The following is a 22,240-nucleotide window of genomic DNA, read 5'->3' as shown; positions in this document are numbered from 1 at the left end:
TGCCAGGGAACCAGACCCACATGGGGGAACACAACTGACCCACAGCACAGGGGGAGCAGCTGGCCCTGCCCCATGGCCCCAGCTCACACGGGAGTCCATGGCCACAGCACTGTTACCAGGGTCCAGCGGAGGTATTTTCTGCTTTGTGGTAGCTCTTTGTTGGCCTTGAAAGGGAAAAGCAGCCACAAAGGGGGAGCCACCCCTTGCCTTGAGCATTCCAGCCCTGCCAGGGGGCTGAGGAAGAGGTAGGGGGGTGGCCTTCCCCTTGCAGCCCCCACCAGCTACCACAGTGGGGCTGGGGCTCAGCTCAGCCATGGCAACACCAGCGCTGGGCAGCAGCACTGAGGGAAGCAAAATACAGGCAGCACCATAATAAAAGTACAAACAGGCTTTATTTGAGCACAGTATCCCACAGTCAAAAGTCCCCCCCAGGTACCAGGTATCCCCTGCCGAAGCAAGGATGGGGCAGCCCTGCGCCCACAGCTCCAGGGCAGGGGCAATGCCAAGGTGAGGGGCAAGGATGGGGGGAGACGGGGGAGCTGAGGTGCCAGGGCTGAAGCCCTCCCCAGCACCCCAGGGAGTGCAGGGTCTGCTCCCCCCTTGCAGCCAGATCCAGGGCCAGTAGTGGGTTTTGGTGCGCCTGGCAGGGCCCAGGCTGCTGGAAAGGGCCAAGCCAAGCTCCGGCAAGTACAGAAATGCACCTGGGGTGACTCTGGACCCCAACATGGCAGGACAGGAGGCAGCAGCAATGCTGGGAGGAGGGTGGGAGTGGCAGAGGGACAGGCTACAGCCATTGGCTGCAGGACCAACCCTGCCCAGAGTAGCTCTGTCCTCCCCATCCCTGCCCCAAACCCCAGGGGTGTCTCCCCACATGCAGGCTGGGGTCAGAGTGACCAGGGGAGCCACAAAAGAGCAAGAGGCGGCAGCTGCCGAACCACGGGAGCCCTTTTATTGCACAGCTGAGCAGGGCAGAGACACAGAAGCCCGCCCCAAGGCTCAGCCTGACCCAGCCAGCAGTGGGAACAGGACCCTGGGAGCAGGAGGGAGCCCCACCATGTCTCTTCCCCTTCTCCCACAGGCCCTGCAGCAGGGGCTGGAGCAGAGCTGGGTCCCAGACACGCCAGGTTGGGTGGAAGAGCTGATGGAGGGCAAGTGCAGTGGCAGAGAACTGTCCCCAGCTCAGCAGGGCACTTCTGCTCCCCTCAGCATGCTTCAGCCTCCACCTAGCCCTCAGGGAGAGCATGTGCCAGGGGCTAATGGAGCCAAGGGTGGGGTTTGATCCCTTGGGGAAGTAGCGGAAGGGGCAAGGAGAGGAGGAGGCAGTAGATATGGTGGGACAGCAGACATGGGAAGGCAGCGACAGGCAGGAGAGCCAGAGCACCACGATGCCTGCACAGCCCGGCCCAGTCTTCTCACCTCCCACAAAAGAGGGTCCCTGGCTCCAAGGGGCCGGGACATGTCTGCACTGGGCAGCGCTGCCCTGCATCACGTCTGTGCCAGCGAGAGCTCCTCCAGGCCCTCCTTTCCCAGCCGGTACCTGGCGAGGTCCTTGCGGGTGACCATGCCCACCACCTGCAAGGAAAAGGACAGGGCACAGCTCCTCACTAGCATGTGGAGCCCAAGGGCAGTGTCCTGCCAGGGAGCCCCAGCTGCTTGCGCATGGCAGGCAGGGACTCACCTCGTTGCGATTGTCCACAACCACCAAGTGCCGCAGTCCCAGGGCTCGGAAAAGCTTGAACACACGCGGCAGAGATGCCTCCTGCAAGACAGAGAGGGGCTGTGTGGGCTGCGGCATCTCCAGCCAGCACCCATTGCCCACCCATGACCTGCTGGGGTGCAGAGGGGTCCCTGGCTGTTACCTGAGGCACGGTGTAGGGCGAGGGGTTCATGAACTCGCTGAGGTCAATCATGCACTCGCGCTCATCCTGGGAGACGTGGATGGACTGGATGGGGGGGAAGCGGGGGTAGGCATCCCGGAAATCCTTCAGCTTCAGCCGCCGCTGCACCAGGCTCAGGTTGGCCCTTTCCACAAAGACCTTGGGAGGAGTGAGATTGTCATGGACCACCCCACAGCACCAACAGGCACCAGGACAACACACAGGGGCAGGGACGGAAAAGAGCAGGAACCTAGGGCAGAACAACAGCCTGTTTCTCATTTACTCAGGGCTTGTGAGCTCAGGAACTGTAGGATGATGCTGGGGTAACCCCAGCACAGCCCAGAGCCTCCACCTCCTCAGGTGAGCTGAGGGAAATGACAGGGACCCTCTGCCAGCTCCTCCTGAGCAAGGCAGGCAGCAAAGGGCCTGAGGCAGCAGTGGGACAGGGGCACAGACGCAGTCCGAGCAGCCTCCACCCAGCAACACCCACCTTGTGCTTCAGCAGGACGATGAGCTGGGAACGCAGGATCAAACCCCGCAGTCCTGCCACCTGGAACAGAGCACCAGATGTGACATGGAGCTGGGGGGCAAGGAAGAGGGTCCCACGCCATGGCAAGGCCCCCAACTACAGCCCCTTGCAAGAGGTGCCCAGCCCACCTGTGTGGTGTCAGGGTTGCTCTCTACCACCGGGAAGCCGTTGTGGTTGGAGGACGTGTCGCTGAGGATGTCCACAACCGTGCCCACCCGCTCAATCCTCCGCAGGCAGGTGACAGGAGTGCTCATCACCTCCCTAAAGGGAAGACTCGGTGAGAAACAGCCCCACGGCACCACACCCTGAATTACCTGCCCTCCATGCACACCTCCTCCATCCCCAGAACCTGCTGGGGACACAGGGAGGGAATGCACCATGGGCCCTGGTCCCTGCTGGGGAAGGGGCTGGGCTGGCAGCACTGGGGAGGGAAGCATTTCACCCCCTCCATCTCCAGCTCAGGCCAACAGCATGGTCCAAAAGCTGCTGCCCAGGGAGTGATGAGCATCTCTCAGCCCACCCACCTGGCTGTGAGGGAGTGGGATGTCACCGGTGCCTCCCAGTGCAGGAAGGGCACGCTCTGCAGCTGGATGTGCATGTCATACAGCCCCTGCAACAAGACGAGCAGTCAGGAGGAGCCTGGTGAGATGTCAAGGGGTACAGCGAGGCAGCAGCTCACCTCTGCGAGGGAGTACATGCTTGTCCTGGCCCCCCAACAGTTCCCCAGCACCCCCAACCCACAGCCTCTCACCAGGTCCCAGGCTCCCAGTGAGCACAACAGCCCTCACCTCCACAAAGTAGTCTCCCACAATCTTAGCCGTCATCAGCACCAGCATGATGGGGAAGCCATAGGTGACATTGCCTGTTGCCTCCATCATGATGACCGTGAGACTCAGTGTCATCCGCACTATCCCACCTGCAAGAGACACCCAAGGGGTTTTGAGGTTTAGGAGGGCAGAGAAACATGGCGCAAGGGGACAGCAAAGCACCTGAGCCTCTGTGTCTCTGCAGGGCAGCGCAGGACTGCCTGCACAGGTAGGGGTGCCCTGGACAAACCCAGCCCTTGCCAGTGCACAGCGCCACCTGTGCTTGGCAGCATTGTCAGGGACCCAACAGCCAGGCTGGGCTTCAGCTGGGGCAGAAACTGTGCCAGGGAAGCAGGGATCACTTTTGCCCCACACCACCTTCACCCTGACACGAGCAGAAGGTGGCCAAGCCCACGCCATGGGGAACTCACCCAGCTGTGCGGCAGCTCCCATCAGGGCGTACTTCCCTGGGTCAGCCCAGATCTGAGCACAGGAGAGACAAGGAGCTGAGTCAGCTGCTGGCCCCACGGCATCCAGAGACACAAACCACCCTCCAAAGCAGGAGTGCCTGAGGCTGCAGGCACAGACCAGCGGCTGGCTGGGCTCTGCCAGGACATGGAAAAGCCCAGATCCAACTCAGGAAAATACTGAGTGAGGAGTCAACCCACTCGAGACCACTGTGCCAAGCTCTCAGTCAGCTCCATGCACGCCACCTGCATGTGCTGCCTGCCCAGTGAGAAGGGCGGAGAGCTGGGTGCTGCGGCTCCCACCACCCACCATCCCTTCCCACCAAGGACTCACTGAGCTCTTGGTCAGGTAGGACAGGGAGATGCCGAAGAGCCTCCCCCAGGCAGCGCCGATCAGCAGGGAGGGGATGAAGACCCCTGCAGACACTGTGAGGCCATAGGTCCAGCAGGCCAGGAAGAAATACATCAGTGTGAACATGCCCAGCGTCATGGGGTTGTAGGAGCCTGAGGTGCAGAAAGCACAGAGTGTCAGTGCTGGTCCTGCAGCCCAGAGGACACCGCAATGGGCTGTAGCCATGGGAGAGCGGACAGCAGCAGACCCATGACACACTCCCAGCACGGAAAGCCCCTCTTATCAGGGGCACCCTTCAAACCTGCTCTTTAGGTTGTTTCTACCAGCCAGCCAGGGCCACCCCAAGCCCCCCCGCCCCACTGAGTCCAGCATGCGCCTTTCCTCCACCTTGCAACCTGCGATGACCCATCCCCTCCCAGCCCCAAGGTTCCAGCCTCCCATGAGGCTGCGTGACAAACTTCAAAGCCCTGAGGGACCCCCAGTGCTGGAGGGGGAGGCTGGGAGGACAGAGATGCTGGTGAGCTGGCAAGGGTCCAACTACCAGCATCAGGATCCACTCAGCAGAGCAGGTCCTGCAAACCCCCTCCTGTCCTGCAGCTCCCATGGCTGCTCCGGCCAGTCCCAAGCTGCCCCATGGCGTGGGCTGTGCCACCACAGCCAGAACCTGCTGTCCCCATGCCTCAGCCTACTGCTATTTTAGGACTGCTGAGCAGCTCAGTCTAGTTGAAATGAGTATTTTGCAACCTCCCCTTCACAGAGAGGTCAATGGACTGAAGCCTCAAGCCAGGGAGGACCCAGCACTGCAGGTAGCAGCCCTGAGGCAGTGAACAGTCATCATTTGTCTTCAGGTGGCCAAGCTGCACTCTCTGGGCTGACGGTTCAGAAATTCAGAGGTGTCTGCTCCCTGCCCACATGCAGCTGGGCACAAGGCTCAGACCAGCAGGGCACGCTGTTGTTACACTAGGTCCAAGGGAAATGGGAGCTTGAACCTAGGAGCCAAACTGCATTTCTCAAGCAAACTCAAACCCCAAGATCCACCTCCGCAACCCGCCCAGAAGATAAAGTCATTCTGGGCCAACAGGCCCTGCTAATTAAGAAAACAGCCAGGGACATTTCCAGGATGGACTACAGACAGCCAGCGAGGGTCAGACATGCTCCCACGCAACAGCTCACAAACAAAGCCAGATCCTCATCCACAGGCTCCCGAGACCACAGCCCTTTGGCAAAGTTCATAGGTGCCATGTCCATCCCTCCTCCTTCCACCACGGCAGGAAAGGAGTGGGCACAGTGCTTTGCTGGAGTCCCTTGTGCTCTCACAGGGCCATGCTGATCATCCCCTGCCTCATCCCATGAGAAGCCAGGGAACAGGTCAGCCACCTTGTGCAAGCCAAGCCCCGCTCTGCTTACGTTCAAGGACCCACTTGCCAGGTGCACAGACCTGGAGGGTCATGGAAGAGGTTGACAACGCTTTTCTCAGGTGTGTTGAAGAAGGCAGTGGCCATGGAGTTGTACTCTCCATCAGCGCAGAAAAGCTGAGGGGGAAGAACAGAAAGTTAGAGGCAGCAGATCTGAGCTGCCCTGCAGCAGGGAAGCTCCAGGCATTGGGGGGACATATGCCAGCAAGAAGGCAGCTCTGGGCAGCGAGCACACCAACACCACGCTTGGGTCTCCATCTCTGCCTGGGGCGAGGGCACCAACTGCAGGGCAATCCAGCGAGGTCCAGTGACACAAAACACAGCAGGGACTTGTCTCCCCACAGAGACTCTGCCCAGGCTCAGGGTGTCTCCCCACCCTGGGGGGCCATTCTCCAGCATCTCCTACCTGCAAGGGATATGCCACTGTGCTCCCCTGGATGGGCTGGCAGTCTCTTGAGCAGTAAATCATGACAAAACCCACAGTCGCCGTCACTGCTGCCACCAGCATGGCCTCAACCACCTGGAGGCAAGGCCGGTGGATGTACCTGGGTGGGGAACAGAGCTGTAAGGTGCCACCCAGGGGTGCAGGCAGGATCACCCACAACCTGGCTTGGCACGTCACAGCAGGCACACAGACAGGCTGGCTGCCTCTGTACCCTCCCCAGAGCCTGTCAGGCTGTCCTACACCCTTTCCCCAGCTGTCCTGGGGAGCTGGGGTGTGAAGCCAGTGGCAAGAGCAGCTTTGCCCCCCCAGCTCCAGCAGATCCACCCAGCTCCCCTGCCCAGAGCAGGGCACAGCTCCACAGAAAGACTGATGTGATGTGGCGGGGGACAGGGCAGAACCAAGCCTAGGAAGCCGTGGCACGTGAAACCCCAAGAGAGGCAACGCCCTGGAAGCTGCTGTGAGTCCCTCACTGCTCCACGGCCACAGGTTATCCCCCCCCACCGAGGCCACAAGGCCAGTCCTGGGGCTTGAAAAGCTGGTGACAAGCACTGGTTGTGCCAGACTGGGCTGCGATGGCTTTACCAGCCAGCACATAGCAGCCAGGTCTGAACTTCTTTGGGCCCTCAAATCAGCGAAGGAAAACACTTGGCAGGGTCAGAGCAACAGTGGATGCTGCAGGTCAGAGGCAGCGAGAGGCACATGGCTCCTTCACCTCCCAGCTTCCAGGGGCTGCTGTTGCTCACATTATGTGTGAGATCACAGCCTTGCTCTGGCTGGGAACACTGCTTCGATGGAGTGCAGGAGGTGCCAGCCAAGCTATGTCAATCAACTTAGTTACCCGTGATCTCTTACCTGATTCGGAACATCGTTAACCAGTAATTGAGGGCATTGAACAGGGCTCCGAGGATCCCACCTGTGAATGCAAAAGAGGAAAACTCAGCACACAGGTCCCAGGCTCTCCTGTGGCTGCCCAGGACATGAGGAACCTGTGAAGCTCAGGGAGACACAGACAACCCATCCAGCATGACCAGCAGCCCTGGGACACACAGACGCTGTCCCTGTAGAGAAAGCCAGGACCTGACACCAAGAGCAGCCTGGCACCAGCAGCGAGGTGGCCAGGGGCCAGTGTTGCAGAGCTGGCACTAGGCAGGCAAGGGACAGGCTGGTGGGGTAGGCTTAGAGCTGGGTAAGCACGCTGGGGAGTGCCCAATGTGCTCTGCTTCTCCTTCCATGGGGATGAGGGCAGCTCATTTAAAAGCCAGGGGCTGCCCATGGCTCCAGTGCACTGACCTCGCTCAGTGACTTTGCAGTACACAGATTAAGAGCCTCAAATTTGCTACAAGGGTGAGGGTCAGGCCAGGATCCAGCTCTCATCCCCATATAAGCCCCACAAGCAGCCTCTATTCCAGAGTTTAATGGGTTTCCCACTCTCCCCAGGAAACTGGATCCCAAAGCTTTTTAGACCCAGACAGAGAACAGAGGAAATTATTCAGACTAATCAAATGGAAAGAGCAGCACTCTCTTACCAACCACTCCCATAAAGATGAAGATAGGAATTTCCTGGATTGTGTATCCCATTTTCTGCAAACAAGAAAGAAACCGGTTTTAGATCTTCTGGCCCATCTGCAGCCCCACAGCCAGTCACTGTAAGCAGCTCTGGGAAGTGCCCCAAAGTCTCCCTTGGACGCCCCAGGGCCCCCGACCACCAACAGCTGCAGAAAAGCCTTCTACTGGAAGTGGTGGGCCTGGGATCTGGCCAGAGCCCACAGCCTGCGCAGGCAGACCCTGCCTCAGCCCCCAGTGGTGTTTTAAGACAGACTGGCTGCCCTAAGCTGCTGTGGGCTACTCCTAGCTTGCTCCAGCAGAGCCCTACACATGGAATAACTGTGTCACAACCCGTACCTCGTTATCAAACCTGCCGAAGTTGATGAGCCCAGGACTGGAGAGATCCCAAGCATTGCCGTGGTAAACGCTCAGGACAGAGTTCAGAGTGAATGTAGAGATCATGGAGGCAAAGAACTGGAAACAGACACAGCCCAGAGTCACTGCCAGACACCTCCAGCCCCACTCCCTCACCACGTTCCCCCTACAGAACCCCGAACCAGTCCCCAGCGGTCTTGCGTAGGAACTGGTACCCGCAATGTGGTGGGGACAAGTGGACACGTTCCCTGTGGCAGCACTGGGCAGCTTGCACTGGGCAGCTTGCACTGGCCTGGGACTTGCTCTCCATCACCCGGACCACAGCCCAAGGCAGCGCCCTTGGAAAGGGCAGGAAGATGGAGCTCAGCCAGGTCTCAGTTCAGCCCTTGAGGCCCAGGGCACAGAAGGGGAACAGGGATGCTGCTCCCTGGGATGTGTTACCCATGGCTGCCTGGCTGGTGCATGGATGGCCAGGGGCTGCGAGGCGTTGGGAAAAGGCTCACGGTGGAGCCAGCACCCTTCAGTTTACTGCTCCTGCTTTCCAGCACTTACAATTCTCCAGGTCAGGAATTGGTTCCAGAAGGAAGCCCCTTCCTCCAAGCTGAAGAGGACACCCCCTGCAAGCGCAAGACACAGACACCTTCATAAGGCAGGCATGCCATGGACCCTTGGGTAACATCACCAGTCAAGGCACCCAAATTCATCTGTGCCCCGTGCTGGCCCAGACCCCACAAACTCCAGCAAAAGGACTAGCCAAGCCCACCCAGCCATCAGAGACATACTGATTGCAGTGAAGGCCCTTCACTGCCCCCGCTCCATCCCAGGGAAGCAACATTTGGGATCCAAGACAAATAAACCCCCTTCCTCTCTTCCTGAGACATGTGGCAGGGCAGGACAGCTCAGAGCAGAGCCAGGCACTTTGCAGGAGGCTCCTGGAGTGCCCCAGGCAGATCCCAGCAGCTGCCTCTGTGCAAGGAGGAGCAACCTCCCGCTGAGACCTGTGCACAGGCACCGCTCAGCATCAGAGAGCCATGGCACGCACCCACGGGGGCACCAAACGCAGCCGAGACGCCAGCAGCAGCTCCAGCCGAGACAAAATCCCTCTTTTCTGTGTCTCTGCGGAAGTACTCAAAGATCTGAAACAACAAAGTGAAGGCAGGTTTAGGGCTGGCCACAAGAAAGAGTTCAGGGGAGACACAAGTCTGCCATATATGAGCCCAAGCCACCAGTATGACTCTGAGGAATAGTCTGGTGTGGGCACAGGAGGGACACCTGCAGTACAGCCCCTCAGCCCTCAACACCAACCTTAAAGTCTCGCTTTAAAGATGTGGATCTTCCCTGGGAGATTCCAGCAGCAATCACCGCTCCAGAGTGAATCATTGGTCCTTCCTACAGGCAGGAGAGCAGAGTCAGAGCAGAGAAGGGAGAACCCCAGGGACAATCAGAGACAGTTGACTCTGCTCACCAAGTCACAGCCCTGCAGGAGCTGGTTAGGATGATTTCCCTCTGAGAAATACAGACCTTATCATTTTACCCCTTAAACACTCATTCTAGCAAGCAGCTCCCACAGCCGCCTCCTGTTCCCTCCAGCCGAGGGGCAGGGACTTCCCTTGCCTGTTTTCCATCCCAGCAAGCTAGAAAGGTCCCAGTGGGGCACCCAGGTCTCCCCCATCTAATGTTTGCACCGGTGGATGTAGGCTGCTGCTCTCCTGCCCTCAGCTGAGCCTCACGCAGGCTGTCTCAGTGGCACTGTGTACCCTGGGGGGTCCTCAGGCCTGGCCACACCACAGTCACCTCAGCCAGCAGCCCAGGGAACAAACTGGGACATCACTGCAGAGCCCCCAGTGCAGGGACAGTGACAGGCTGTGCCACATGTGCCAGCAGCGAGTAACAACACGCCAGCAGAGAGCTTTGTGCACATCACCTTCCCCACGGCCAGGCCACCGACCACTGAGAGGATGACTCCGCAGACCTTGATCACCAGGGTCTGCAAAACAGAGACAACAGGCACAGCATATCACATGGGTGGCATGAGGAACACGATCACGGCAGCTGCGGGGGACAGAGACCCAGGGGCAGGAGCCAGCAACCCCAGGGATCTTGTGATTCTCATCCCCATACATTGTGGCAATGGCGCTGGACAATTTTTTTTGGCCAGTGCAAAAAAAATACTCAAAGCTGCTCTTCCCAGCACCAGCTGCCAATCCCAGGGCAGGTTTAACCAGCTGATGCTGTGGGGAACAGCTACAGAGCTCATGCCAGCTCCTCCTCTGCTGCAGCGCAGGCAGGAAGCACCCCAGGGGGACACAACATACCCAGGCCAGCCTGGCAGAGGGGCCCCATCACAGGCAGAAGGCAGGAATGCCATCACCTCCCACATCCCACCCCCTCCTGTTCCTACCTTGAGGCGGACAACGTGCGGGATCTTCACACCGTTGAGATAGCATTTGATCTGGGGAATGCCGCTGCCAGCTGCGACGGGCTGTGGGGAGCAGGGAGAGTGTCAGTGGCTGCCATGTACAGGATGGGCACACACTGGCCACCTCACGCCTGTCTCTCAGCACAGAATGCACCATGCATATCCTCAGGGAGGCTCAGAGACGAGGCCAAAGCCCATCTCCAAGGCTCTGGAGGTGGGCACGACAGAGGCACCTCCTGCCCCTAAGGGCAAATGTGCCAGAGAGAAGGAGCTGGCTGGGTTCTTGGGGCCACTGGGGTGTTCCCACCACCCTGTCATGGTGAGAGGCTCAGTGCTGCAGAAGGCTCAGACTTGGTGGCCAGGAAGAACAAGGGCAAAAACACAAAGAAGCCATTGCTGACTCAGAGTGGCCTGTAGGGAGCCATCGTCCCCTCCCAGCCATAACTGGCTCCAGTCTCTGCCTTTGTGTCCCCAAGGCACCTGGCCAGCCTGCTTTCTGCCAGTGCTCATGTACACCCAATGCGGAGGCCGAGCTGAGGCTGAGGCTGCGAGAGCTGCACTCATGCCCAAAGCTGAAGCACAACCCTAGCCCCAGGCTGGAGCGTGCCCCGAGTCCCAGGCTGCCGGCAACGAGCAGTACATTCTGCTGGCCCGACAATCCCGGAGAAAGTCAACAGTACAGCTGCAGCAAATGCTGAAGAACTGGGGCTACCGAGAGCAAATTTGGCAGAAATATATTTGCTATCACACAAATTCTCATGTTTTCTGGAGACACGATCCTGCTTCCCCATGTGAAGAGCCCCATCAGGAGGCCCATGGATATCCCAACCAAGAGCAGTTCCAAACTCTTACCTCTATAAAAGCAACGATGACAGAGCCAACCATCACCACACTGGCATTCAGGGTGGCCCAGAGTAACAAGGAGAAAGACAGGCCCCCTTTCTCCGTGAACTTGTCAATGTCTGGGGAAGCAGCTCAAGGAAAGGCCAGGATCGGTTGGGCACCCTCCCTCCCATGATGACAACACATCACTAAAATGCTTTTTGGGCTGCAGCAGCACAGCAGATCCTGTGCACTTAGAATCATAGACTCAGAATAGTTTGGTTTGGAAGCGACCTTCAAAGCTCATCCAGTCCCACCCTGCCATGAGCAGGGACATCTTCACCAGCTCAGGTTGCTCAGAGCCCCGTCCAGCCTGGCCTTGGATGTCTCCAGGGATGGTTCATCCACTGCCTCTCTGGGCAACCTGGCTCTGTGTTTTACCACCCTCATTGTAAAAAATTTATTCCTCATGTCTGGCCTTACGGCAGCCAGGGCTGCTGTGAGGAGCCTTCTCCACCACAGCAGAGCACCTAGTTACCACGCAGCCCCACCAAGCAGCCAGGCACTCAGCAGCAGCTCAGGTGTCAGGGTCTGTGCCACTACACTCAAGTGAGGAAGCACTGCCTTCACCCCTAGCACCCCTTTCGAGGCTACCAGGAGCTGAGATCCCGCAGATGCCAGCTGGCTGGCAGCCAGGGCTCCATTGGAGGATACTGCCCTTCACCACCCGGTACTTCAGCCCAGCCAGGTTCTCCACCACGATGTCGATGAAGCAGGCGACGAGGCCGGTGAGGATGCCAATCATGGCACAGATGACCCAGCGCTTGATCTCCACCGTCCGGAAAGCCTGAGGGACAGACAGCTGTCAGTCAGACCCTGCTGCCGCCCAGCCCAGCCCCCGCCAGCATCGGGGGGCACTCCAGCCCACCTGGCCACCTTCTCCGGCACAGGCCCAAGTCTAGGCAGCTCCAAGGAGTGCTGCCCAGGGAAAACTGATGCTAGCTGACCCAGGTTTGCAAAGCCTGGCCACAATTTACATATTTTAAGCCAGTGCCCTTGCCCTCTGTGGGATCCCTACCAGCAGACATGCTTTTCCAGCTTGCCTGCTTCTATCAGGCCTCTCCTGTTGGGCTTCTTGCTGCGGCACTAGCCCCCAGAGCAGATGCTTCACATGGCTCCAGAAGTCCCTCTGCTCAGGGACCTGCCCCATGCCGCCTGGCAATGCCACCACGCACACCCAGACCAGCTCCTGTTCAAACCATCCTATGCTGGGTCCTTGCTCCTGAGATTTTACAGCTCATCACATGCTGGTCGGTGCTTATGAACACACCCAGCTCAGGCGTTGCTTTGAGCATGACCTCCCCCAGCATGGAGAAGCCCCCCAGCAGCCAGGCAGGGGGAACAGCTTCACTGGGCCATCGCAGCTGCAGGGAGGGTGGGCAGCCGGGTCACAGTGACACTCACTGCATGGTTTATCCTCCTTTCCTCCTCCAGGAACAGTTGGTTTTCACTGTTGTCATAGTCCAGGCTCTAGTTCAGGAAAAGAAGATGCTGTTACTGTCTAGCGTAGGGGAAGAGACACCCGCAGCACGGAGGGCTACGCTCAGACCCTCACCTCTGCCTCTTCACGCTCCTGGATCATCTTCCTTCCTCAATCCTTCTCCCTCCCCACTGAAACCCCCCTAGGTGGGCAGCCACAAGCCTTTACCCCATGTACCTCACCCGCTGCACCCCAAAGAGCATTGCTGAGAGGTGGAGAGACAGGCACTTACCTCGTACTTGAGTGACAGGAGCTTCTCGTTGTGGGGGATCTCATTAGGGTGCTGCCGAGGGAGCTCTGTCTCCTGTGGGACGCAACGCACACGTTAGGATGGCCAGATCCAAGCCCAACCCTCCCCTCCCCCATGTCACTGCTGGTTTAACACAAGTTTTTATTCTCAGGAGAGGCAAGGAGAATTGCAGAGTGCAAGCTGCTTGGCAGGCCAGGGTCTGGGATGATTTTCCACCAGCTGGTGGATGTGTGGGATTTATGGCAGCTAGAACAGGCTGTCAGGAGCACACTCTCACCAACCACCTCTCCACCCCTGGGCAGGACAATTCCCCACAGACAGACAGACTGTTTGCCCAGTCAGGTACCACACAGCCATGTCGATTCAGCACTGTGCTCCAGCGCAGGGCAACCTTTCACCTTGGCAGGAAATTCCTTTGGCAGAAAGCAAGAAGCTATTTCAAGCAGGCCTACATTTTTGGGCAGAAACCAAATTCTGTTTCCCAAATGCCTTTGACCATGCAAGCTGTTCCCAGCTCCAAATTAGGGCATTAACTGAGGATGCCTGAGGGGCTCCCACACCCTTCCCCAGCCCCGCATTACAGCTACGGCCAAAGCAGGCCCAGCTCATCCTCTGAGGTGCTGGACTGAGACATGTTTCTTCTCATTTAAGAATTCCACAAGAAATATTTAGCAAAAGTTGTCTGTTCATTTGCTCTTCCTACAGCCCTGGAGCTGAGGCAGAATCATCTGGGGAAGAAAAGTTTTCAGGTGTAGGGGTGGGGGTGTGTGTGTGAAAATAACTTGAAACCTGAGAGTTTTTGCAAAATGTCCCCTCCGTGCCAGCCCTGTCTCCAGGGTGCAGACATCTCCCCCCAAGCTGCTGTCACACTGCATGTTCCCTGTCCTGCCTTCACACCAAGCTGGGCAGCAGGCAAGAGACACAGCTTTTTAAGGAGCTCTCATGGCAACAAGGAAGACATCCCTTCCCACCCCACTGGCTTGTGCCTTCGGTCCCACAGGACAGAGGTCCCCGTGCTGTGGACTGGTGCTGTCAGAGGGATGCAGGGGACTGCTATGTCCTTGGGCCAGTGCTACGGCAAAGGGGAAGCAGTGCGACAGGCAGCTTCCCACACCGTGAAGATCACCCAGCCCAGGAGGAAGCACTGGAGCCCTCGTGGGACAAAGAGAATGTGAGGGGGGAACAGAAGCAGCTGTTAGTGCTGTTAGTGGAAGAAGGAAAAGGGTCTCGATAACAGTGGATCCCTTTTTCTGTGCCACTCACCAGCTCATTGACATCCTCATTGAGGTCCACATTGCTCAGCTGCCCGATGCGCAGGAAGGAAGAAGAAGTGAGCTGAGGAGAGAAGGGAACACAGGGTCAATTCCTGAATGCACCAGCAGAAGGAAGGAGCAGCTGTGCAGGTGCTCTGTCCCCCTCGTTGAGCTCTGCCTGGCCACGCCAGAGCCCCCAAAGCACAGCACTGCAGATTGCTGCTCTGGGAGGACACACGAGGAGGTGCGACACAGCACCCAGCAGGCCAGGAGGCAGCAGCCACCTGCAGGGTTTGGGCAGCTGCTCCAGCCCGTCGGCTGGCCGAGCCGGCTCAGCCGGGGATGGTGCCAGCAGCGGCTCATTCGGTCTGGCAGCCCCGGGAGCCAGCGAGAGTCACCAAGAGCCTCCAGGCAACGAGCGGGTACCCCAGCGCAGCAGTCGTGCAGCCAGCAAACCGTGTGGAGCAGCACGTTCCATCCCTTCCTGGATCTGGGGAGAGACAGACCACGACCAGAACGTGCCACCTCCACAGTCACACCCAGACCTGCCGGGGCCACCCCTTGGCTTATGTGCCTGGCCAGCGATGAGAGTTGGCCAAGGGCAAGTTTGGCTCTGCCACCAGCTCCACAGCAGCAGGTCCCAGCCAGGGAGATGAGCACATCGCTGTGTTCGTCTCACTCCGAGCAGCCGGGACTGGAGCAAGGGCTGGGCCACTGCCAGCCAGTGCACACAGAGGACACGGGGCACGCTGCTCCCAGGCAGCCTCAGGGACACCAAGGGGACACTGACCTGGCCCCAGTGCAATGCTGGGAAGGAGCATTTGCATCTCCCTCTAGGGGAGCAGGTTCTCCTTTTGCTGGTGACCACTCGGTCTTGTTACTGGCAGTGTGATTGCATAATACGGGAGTTTCTGGGCTATCTGGGGCACCTCTCATCTCCCGGCTGATGCGGGGAAGGGGTTGGGCTGCAGCAGAGCCAGACACCAGCTGGGCTGCACCGTGAGAGGACCTGGCAGAAGCTGGCGAGCTGCTGCCACCCCTGTGCCATCATGAAACACAGGGATGTACAGGGGCTTGAGCAGCACTGTCTCTAAGCACAGCCCAAATACCATTTCTTGACATTCACGCCTCTGCAGCTGCCAGGCTGAAGGACTGGAGAATCAAAGAGGGAGGGGAGCAACAGCAGGGCCCCAGAATGTCAGTCCCTCTCTGCTAGCAGATCCCTGATCGAGCCTCTGTGACTTTAATCCCCCCGATCCTGTCTGGAACGTGCAGGCCAGAGTGGCCGGGAGCCACGCACGTCACTGCAGATGAAGAATATCCCTTTGTGTTTGCAGCCTGACCTATTTTCCCATTTCTCCATCTGCTCCATGTTCTCATTCACCTCCTGACCTGCAGGTGGGTTTTGCCTCAGTTTTGTAAACCCTCTTCAGTGCCTTTTGTGCCCAGAGCCTGAGACCACAAGAGGGGCTGAGCACAACGTGCTCCATGCAGCTGTTTTCGGACACTGGTTTGGTGAAACCAGCCTGGGCTTTGGTTCTGGTCCATGATGGCTACACAGTCCCCATGGAAAGGATCCAGGTGGACTCTTCTCCTGAGGACAGGGGAAGGACATGGTTCTTGCCCTGAAACCCTGGGAGGGACAAAGCTGAGACCTTGAAAGGGAACTCTCTGCACCCAGCTTCAGGAGACACATAATTTAAGGTTCTCATTAGATACCACACGTCCAGGGCAAGACCAAAGCAATGAGGTGAAAACAGTCACCAGTGCCATGTCTCCTTCTCCTGCCTGGGCTCGGTTCTCAGGCACCAAGACCTCATCCCCAAGACGTGACCAGCCCTTCAGGGAAACCCTTCTTCTGCTAGTCATGGGGGTCCACAGAAAGATAAAATGCCAACAAAACAGTGACATACCCACCCTAGACCCTTTCCCTACATGGGGCATGGCAGCTCTGCTCCCAAGGGATTAGGCAGCAGCAGGACCTGAGCACAGGTGAAGGGAAAGGATTTGCAGTTGAACCTGAACTCTGTTAGACAAGCAGTGTGTTTTTAATGTGCTTTCTTCCTCCAAATCCTGCCATCCCCCTGGCGCGCAGACAGGCAGAGCTGCTCTGGCTCTCATTTCGCTCAGCAAGGGGATCACATGCTGGGAGGGCAGGAAAAAAGCTACTTCCATCAGCACCAGACTTTTATAAGAGGGACAGCGAGATCCAGACAAGCAGGAGCCAAGACAGAAGGTTGTTTGTGCACAGCTCAAGGATTCACCAAGCACATGAACAGCGTTACCCTCCTCCTTTGGATGTTTTTCAAACTCAGGCCAAGCCAGCTGCTGATCCAGGTACATATGATGTTGGTGTGACCGTGGTATGATTATCTCCAAATAACAACACGCGCTGCCCAGAGAAGGAAGACGGGTTGACAGCTCTCCTGTCCCAGGAGAGGCTCTTAGGCCCACTAAGCCTGCCTCTGCAGCTCATGAACAGCAATGGCACACGACACTCACCCTGTCCAGGGGGTAAAGCTAATTCCTTACCCATTTTGAGCTCTGCAAAGAAATGTCCAGAGCCTTGATCTGGACCAAAACCGCTTAACAGCTTTGTCAGCAGGGTAGCTGGTACACTGGTGGGCAGGGCTGCTCCTCAGAGGGACCTCACCAGGCTCCAGGGAAGCCCCCAAAGTTGAACAGCAGAAAATACAAAGCCCCACACTGGGGATAGATGAGCTGCAGGGGGCAGAAAGCAGCTTTGCTGAAAAAGTCTTGCAGCGAGCTGGTGGTCAAATTGAGGAGGAGTTGGTGGCACAAACCTGCAGCAGAGGTGGCTGACCACCTCCTGGGTGGTGTGAGACCACAGCCAGGAGGTCCGGGGAAGAGATCTCACACCTCTGCCTGGCATCTGGGACGTGGCAGCCTACTTGTGCTCCCCGGGCAAGAAAGACACTGAGACACAGGAGCAAGTCCAGAAAGACAGTCAGGGGCTGGAGCATGTGGGAAGACGCACAAGAAACAGATGGAGCTTCTCAGGGAGGCCCTCTCGCCATCTCTGGTCACCTAACAGGAGGTTACAGGGGAAGATGGAACCCCTTTCCTTGAAGCTTTGCATTGTCAGGACAATACACATTGGAAAAATTGCAGAAAGGGAACTTCTGCTTAGATATCAGAGACAGCCCGAGGGTGGTGATGTCCTGAACCTGGGGCCAGAGGGGGTACAGGATCTTCAGCCTTGGAGATACTCAAATTTCCAGTTGATGTGGCCCCAAGTGACCTGGTCTAACAGATCTGCTCTTGGATGGGGATGGGCTAGAGCCCTGCCCCTTCCCCTACAACATGTTGCCATTCACTCCAGCGCTGCTCCCAGACAGGCAAGAGCAAACTTAGGATCAGTTTCAACATGACATAAAATCTGGCGAAAGGTCTCAAGCCTCACCTTCTACTCAGGTGACCATCGCCAAGGCTAGGCAGCAGCACCTGGATGCAGATCCCAGCACCAGCCTGGAGCATCCTGGGCTGAGGAAGGAGAGAGCAGCACTGCTGCCAGCATCCCAGTTTGTAAAGGTGACAAGGAGCCACACTGCTATATGTGATGCCACAGCAGTGGCTTACCTCCAAGCAGAGCAAAGAGCAATTCCAGAATGACTTCAGTCAAGGCTAAAAAGCTGCAGAACCAACTCGAGCTGTATGCACAGTGACCTGGCAGTGCCTCCCATGAGAACGATAAATAGGGAACGTCTTACTCTGCTCCACAGCCTGTTTCCACAGGGACAAGCCAGCAAGGCCATTCCCTGCAGGACATCACCCACCCCCAGAGACCACCGTCTTCACTCCCCCATACACCATCCCTTATCATTGTCATGGTGCTTACTAACGAACTGGAAGCACGTGGCTTTCTGTTATCAATGAGATAAAGCACGGTGCAGACCACAGCAGCATTGCAGAAGCAGCAGGAGGAAGGAAGAGGATTTACAGCCCCTAGGGCCCCCTTGGTCCCAGCGTGCTCTGCTGAAGAGCCCTCGGTACTGCTCAGGTGGGAAGAACGGCTCCAGGCTGCATCACCACAGGGCTCACTGGCACGGGGAACCACGGCAGCGAACAGTGGAGACAAGCTGTGGGGCTCCTGACATCACCCTCCTCTGACACACAAGCACAGCTGCGATGGGCTCCAAATCGCCCAACCATCATCCCCAAAATCCACCATGTCAGGACAGAAAGAGGCTTCTCACCCCCAGGCCCACACTGGGGGAGAAAGTCAGGACTGACCCTGCAGTGTCACGGCTCGGCTGCAATTTTGCTTCCAGCCCCACACTGTGTGCGGCTGCTCTAGGACACAGGTCCTCCTGTCCTCTCACCTTCACCGGGCCGGGAGATACTGCTGCTGTCCTGGCCCACCTGCCTTTCTCCTGGCACCTTGTCCCACATGTCCCCTCAGCACAGGAGCAGCACAAGGCTAAAGGGCAGCCCCTGACAGCATGGGCAGCTGGCAGGAGGGACCAGACTCGCCAAAAACCCTCTACTCGGGGACCCTCCTGCCACCACCTGAACGCAGTGGTGTTTTGAGGAGGCTCCCAGCAAGCAGGCAGGCAGGGACACGCAGACTCTTTGCCGGTACCTGGGGAACACACAACCTGCAGCCCATCTGTCAGGAATCAGGGCTCACACAGCAGGCTTCTCTTCCCCCCACTCCCACCACCAAGATTTTCCGATCACAGCAAGCACAGCAGCCCTGCAGCATCATCACCTGGCCACAAAGGCTGCATTTTACACCTTGTTACTTGAAATTACAAAAAACAAGACCAACATCTAGAGATGCAGAATACACACACAGGGGTTAAGAAAGGCAAACCGCTCAGCAGCAGAGGTCTGGTCCACATTTTGGTGAATTCCTGCCCACACCCCTCGTCCCACGCACTCCCTGAAGCACAAACATTATACCAATCCCAAAGCCAACACATTTTAGCACACAGAACACATCCTCAATGGGTAGCAAAAGAGAAGTGTTATTTTTTGAAAAATGCCTAATGACAGAAATCGGCTGCTCTTAGTAAAATTGTCCAGCCACTTTTCAGCCTGGGAACCGACCCACACGACTTGAGAACACGGAAGAAGGGCCACAGCAGGTGTGACGCTAGAAAGTCTTGGTGAGGGGATGAAGTCAGCTCTGGAGCATCACTCTGCTGGCCCTAAAAACAGAGGAGACCAGCCCTGGACACAGCCCTGCAGCATCCTCTCTACAGTCACAGGCATGTTTCTGCAGCCCCAACTCACCTCCCACACACGAGTGCTTAACCTCTGTCTCTCACAGTAGTTGGCTGGAGAACTGTAGACCCGTGTTTCCTTTTGTCACTTTAAAATCACTTTCATTTCCATTAAACAAACATGTGACAAAGGGAAGAAGCTCCACTAGGGACACTTTTATTTTATTACCATGATACCAGCTTAAGTCTCCTGCCAGCTAAGCAGCTCCAGTCTCTTTTTGTTTCTCTGCCAAATCTATCCTGCCTTGATTTTTCAATCTATGCACTATACACCATCTCAGCCAAAGGACCATCCAAGGGAGAGAAGCAGCTGCCCTACACTGAAAGGCAACCCCAGTGCTACGATAACATCTCAGCTGCCACTGCCAGGTTGGTGACACTGTCAGAGGCACATGTGGTCCAGGCAGCTGTGGGTGTGGAGCTCCGACAAGGTACTTGCTCTCCTCCCTTGCTGAGGAAAACGACATGTAGCACCTCATCACCCGCTGGGACCTGAGCTGTCCCCACTGCGAAGGGACACAGTGACAATAAGTCAGATGGGCAGGGCTAGGTCTCCACCACCAACTGCCCCTGCTGTAGAAGGCTCCTCTATTTCTTCCGAGCCACCAGCAAAACCCCTTTCATACCTGATCCACAGCCAGGAAATCTGGTTAATCCCTGTTTTTAACACTCTTCGGACCTGCAGAATTCACCACCGGTTTTTAAAGACAACCCATACTGTAAATACACTGTGTACTGTCATACTGGCTAGGAAGATTATTTTTATTTTCACATCAGAACAGCTGCAGTAACACAGGCAACTCCTTCCAACCGCCATGCCCTGCTCCTGCAGAGCCATGCTAGGCACTTCCAGGCTAACGAACCCTGTATTTCCCTCTAACGGCCTGCTGTTCTGACTTGCCCAGGAGCAGGGCGGCACAGGATCATGCTCGGTGAGATGCTCCTACTAACAGCTGCCAAAGGCTGGCACCGCCCCTGCTCCTCTAGGCTGAGTCTCCCAGCAAACTTCACTTGAGCACGTCATCCAGAAGCAGCCCCTCTGACATCCAGCGCCGGCACAGAAGTGCCCCAGGGACACAGCCTAACATCCCATGGCCCTTGCCTGGCATAGCTTGTCCAGCCACAGCCTCGCTCTGTAACAGGCGCCAGTGCCTCGGCCAGAGCCACGGCATGCTCCAGCTCATCACACCACATGTGTGGGAGAGATCGCTAGGCAGGATTGCCCAAGTGGCAGCCTCCAGGTACACTGGAGAGGTTTCATTTCAGTCAGTTACCCCAAACCAATTTCCAAGGAGGAATTCTCCTCCCTGTGTTTGTAACACATCCCATTCTGGACTTGCTTTTTGCCAGTGCAGTTCCATACGTATAACATGACCTCCACCACCACATCAGCATCAGATGCTCTCGTGTTTGAGCCCAATGTGTTGGTTTGGGCAGCAGCAGCGTGTCGGGACACAGGCTCTCTCACAGAAGCACATTTGTGGTAAAAATGAAGAGGGCAGCCCCAGCAGGTGTGGCCCCAGGGCTGAGGGGCAGGCAGGGCCCCAGCTGCGCACCGGCACCTCGTGCTGGGAGCTGCCGGTGACGGCACTGCCTGCTGCACAGTGGGCACCGGGCACTGAGTCAGCCCCCACGCTCAGTTTTTCCCCCGCCAGTGACCCAAGGGCCCCGTGTCCCCGTCGTGACTCCCTTCCAGCTTCTCCCCATGCCGGGCCCTGCCAGGTTCTGCTTTCCCCGGCCCGGGGGAACCTGTAGGGACCCCAACCTCCCGCCGGAGCTGCTCAGGGAGGAGAGCCACGGCACAGCGCGGCAGCCCCCGGGCAACGAACGCGGTTGTTCCCGAGGACAGGGGACACGGGCACGAGCCCAACCCGCGGCCCCAGCCCCCTGCAGCGGCCTCTCGGCGCAGGGAGGCCCGGGACAGGGCAGGCCGCCGGTGCACCGCTACCCCCCTCCCGGTGCCAGTTCCCCCCCCACCCCGGTGCTGGTACCCACCTGCCGGGCGCCGCCCGCAGCCCCGGGGCCGGTGCCGTTGAGCAGCGGGGTGGTCTCGCCCGCGCACTCGTCCTCGTCGTCGTCCTCGTCGCCGTCGCGGCCGGACCAGGACACCTTCTTAGAGACGTTAGCCATGCGGGGCGGCAGCGCGCTCCTCTGCCGGCCCTGCCTCACCGGCCGGTCATGTGACCGCCGGCTCGCCGCCCTCACGTGAGCGCTACGGCGGCCGGCAGGGGCCGCTCCGCCCCGCGGCACCATGGGAGTTGTAGTCCCGCCCGCGGCCCCCGAGCCCGGTCCCCGGGGAAGGCGCCGGAGCCCGTGCCCAACCTGTCGCGCAGGCGCCTCCGGGGACGGGCCTGGCCCGGGGCCCGGCGTGGAGACAGCAGCCCAGCTCGCCCTGCACCGGGCCCAGGCACACCCTCCCGCTGTCAGCCCGGCCGTGGCCGGGCAGCGAGGCCTCGCCGGCCCCGGGGGCACGGGGCTCAGGGAGCAGCCAGGGCCGGCGCCGCTCCTGCCCTCTGGGCAGGGAATTTCGCAGGGTGGCTCTTTGGGAGCATTTTGTGAACTGCACCCGAGCCCCCTGGGGCAGCGCAGCTTGGCCCGGCGCTCAGCTCCGTCCCTCTCCAGCGGGGTCCAGGCACGCGGCACAGGCGGCACCTGCTCCGGCGCCTCTGGCTCACTCCCGGTCACAGTCACGGGCTTTTCCGTGCCACAGCCTCCCCCTGCGTCTGACTCAGTGGCAGGTGCTGGTGGTGGCAGGGGACAGGCAGCGGTCACCCGCGCGTGACCCAGCCCGGGGCTCCTGCTGCCTGTGTGAGCAGCGCCTGCCTGGCTGTGTCACTGAGCACTATAGTGAAGAGCAAGACCAGAAATAAAGGAGTTTCCTCTCTGCCCAGGGCAT

The 22,240-nt window shown here is 58.3% G+C and overlaps 1 protein-coding gene across 1 annotated transcript; it reads right to left on the bottom strand.

Annotated features, from left to right (window-relative positions):
- Positions 1 to 1,352: 1,352 nt before the first annotated feature.
- Positions 1,353 to 21,903, bottom strand: CLCN7 (chloride voltage-gated channel 7). The gene is made up of 25 exons (XM_082064664.1): positions 21,340 to 21,903; positions 14,106 to 14,177; positions 12,825 to 12,896; positions 12,517 to 12,582; positions 11,767 to 11,899; positions 11,083 to 11,192; positions 10,213 to 10,293; positions 9,736 to 9,798; positions 9,117 to 9,200; positions 8,854 to 8,947; positions 8,364 to 8,428; positions 7,794 to 7,910; positions 7,418 to 7,472; positions 6,744 to 6,804; positions 5,853 to 5,991; positions 5,470 to 5,563; positions 4,014 to 4,183; positions 3,644 to 3,695; positions 3,195 to 3,322; positions 2,931 to 3,016; positions 2,535 to 2,667; positions 2,368 to 2,427; positions 1,860 to 2,036; positions 1,679 to 1,759; positions 1,353 to 1,572 (listed from the first exon to the last, which is right to left on the bottom strand). Exons 1-25 carry the CDS (start codon positions 21,595 to 21,597, stop codon positions 1,486 to 1,488), a joined length of 2,538 nt encoding a protein of 845 aa, XP_081920790.1. The 5' UTR covers positions 21,598 to 21,903; the 3' UTR covers positions 1,353 to 1,485.
- Positions 21,904 to 22,240: the final 337 nt, after the last annotated feature.

Source organism: Streptopelia decaocto, assembly GCF_964273445.1.
Source record: "Streptopelia decaocto genome assembly, chromosome: 13".
Classification (NCBI taxonomy): domain Eukaryota; kingdom Metazoa; phylum Chordata; class Aves; order Columbiformes; family Columbidae; genus Streptopelia; species Streptopelia decaocto.
Note: the sequence above shows the minus strand (reverse complement) of the source record. Positions and strands in the feature narration are given on the sequence as shown.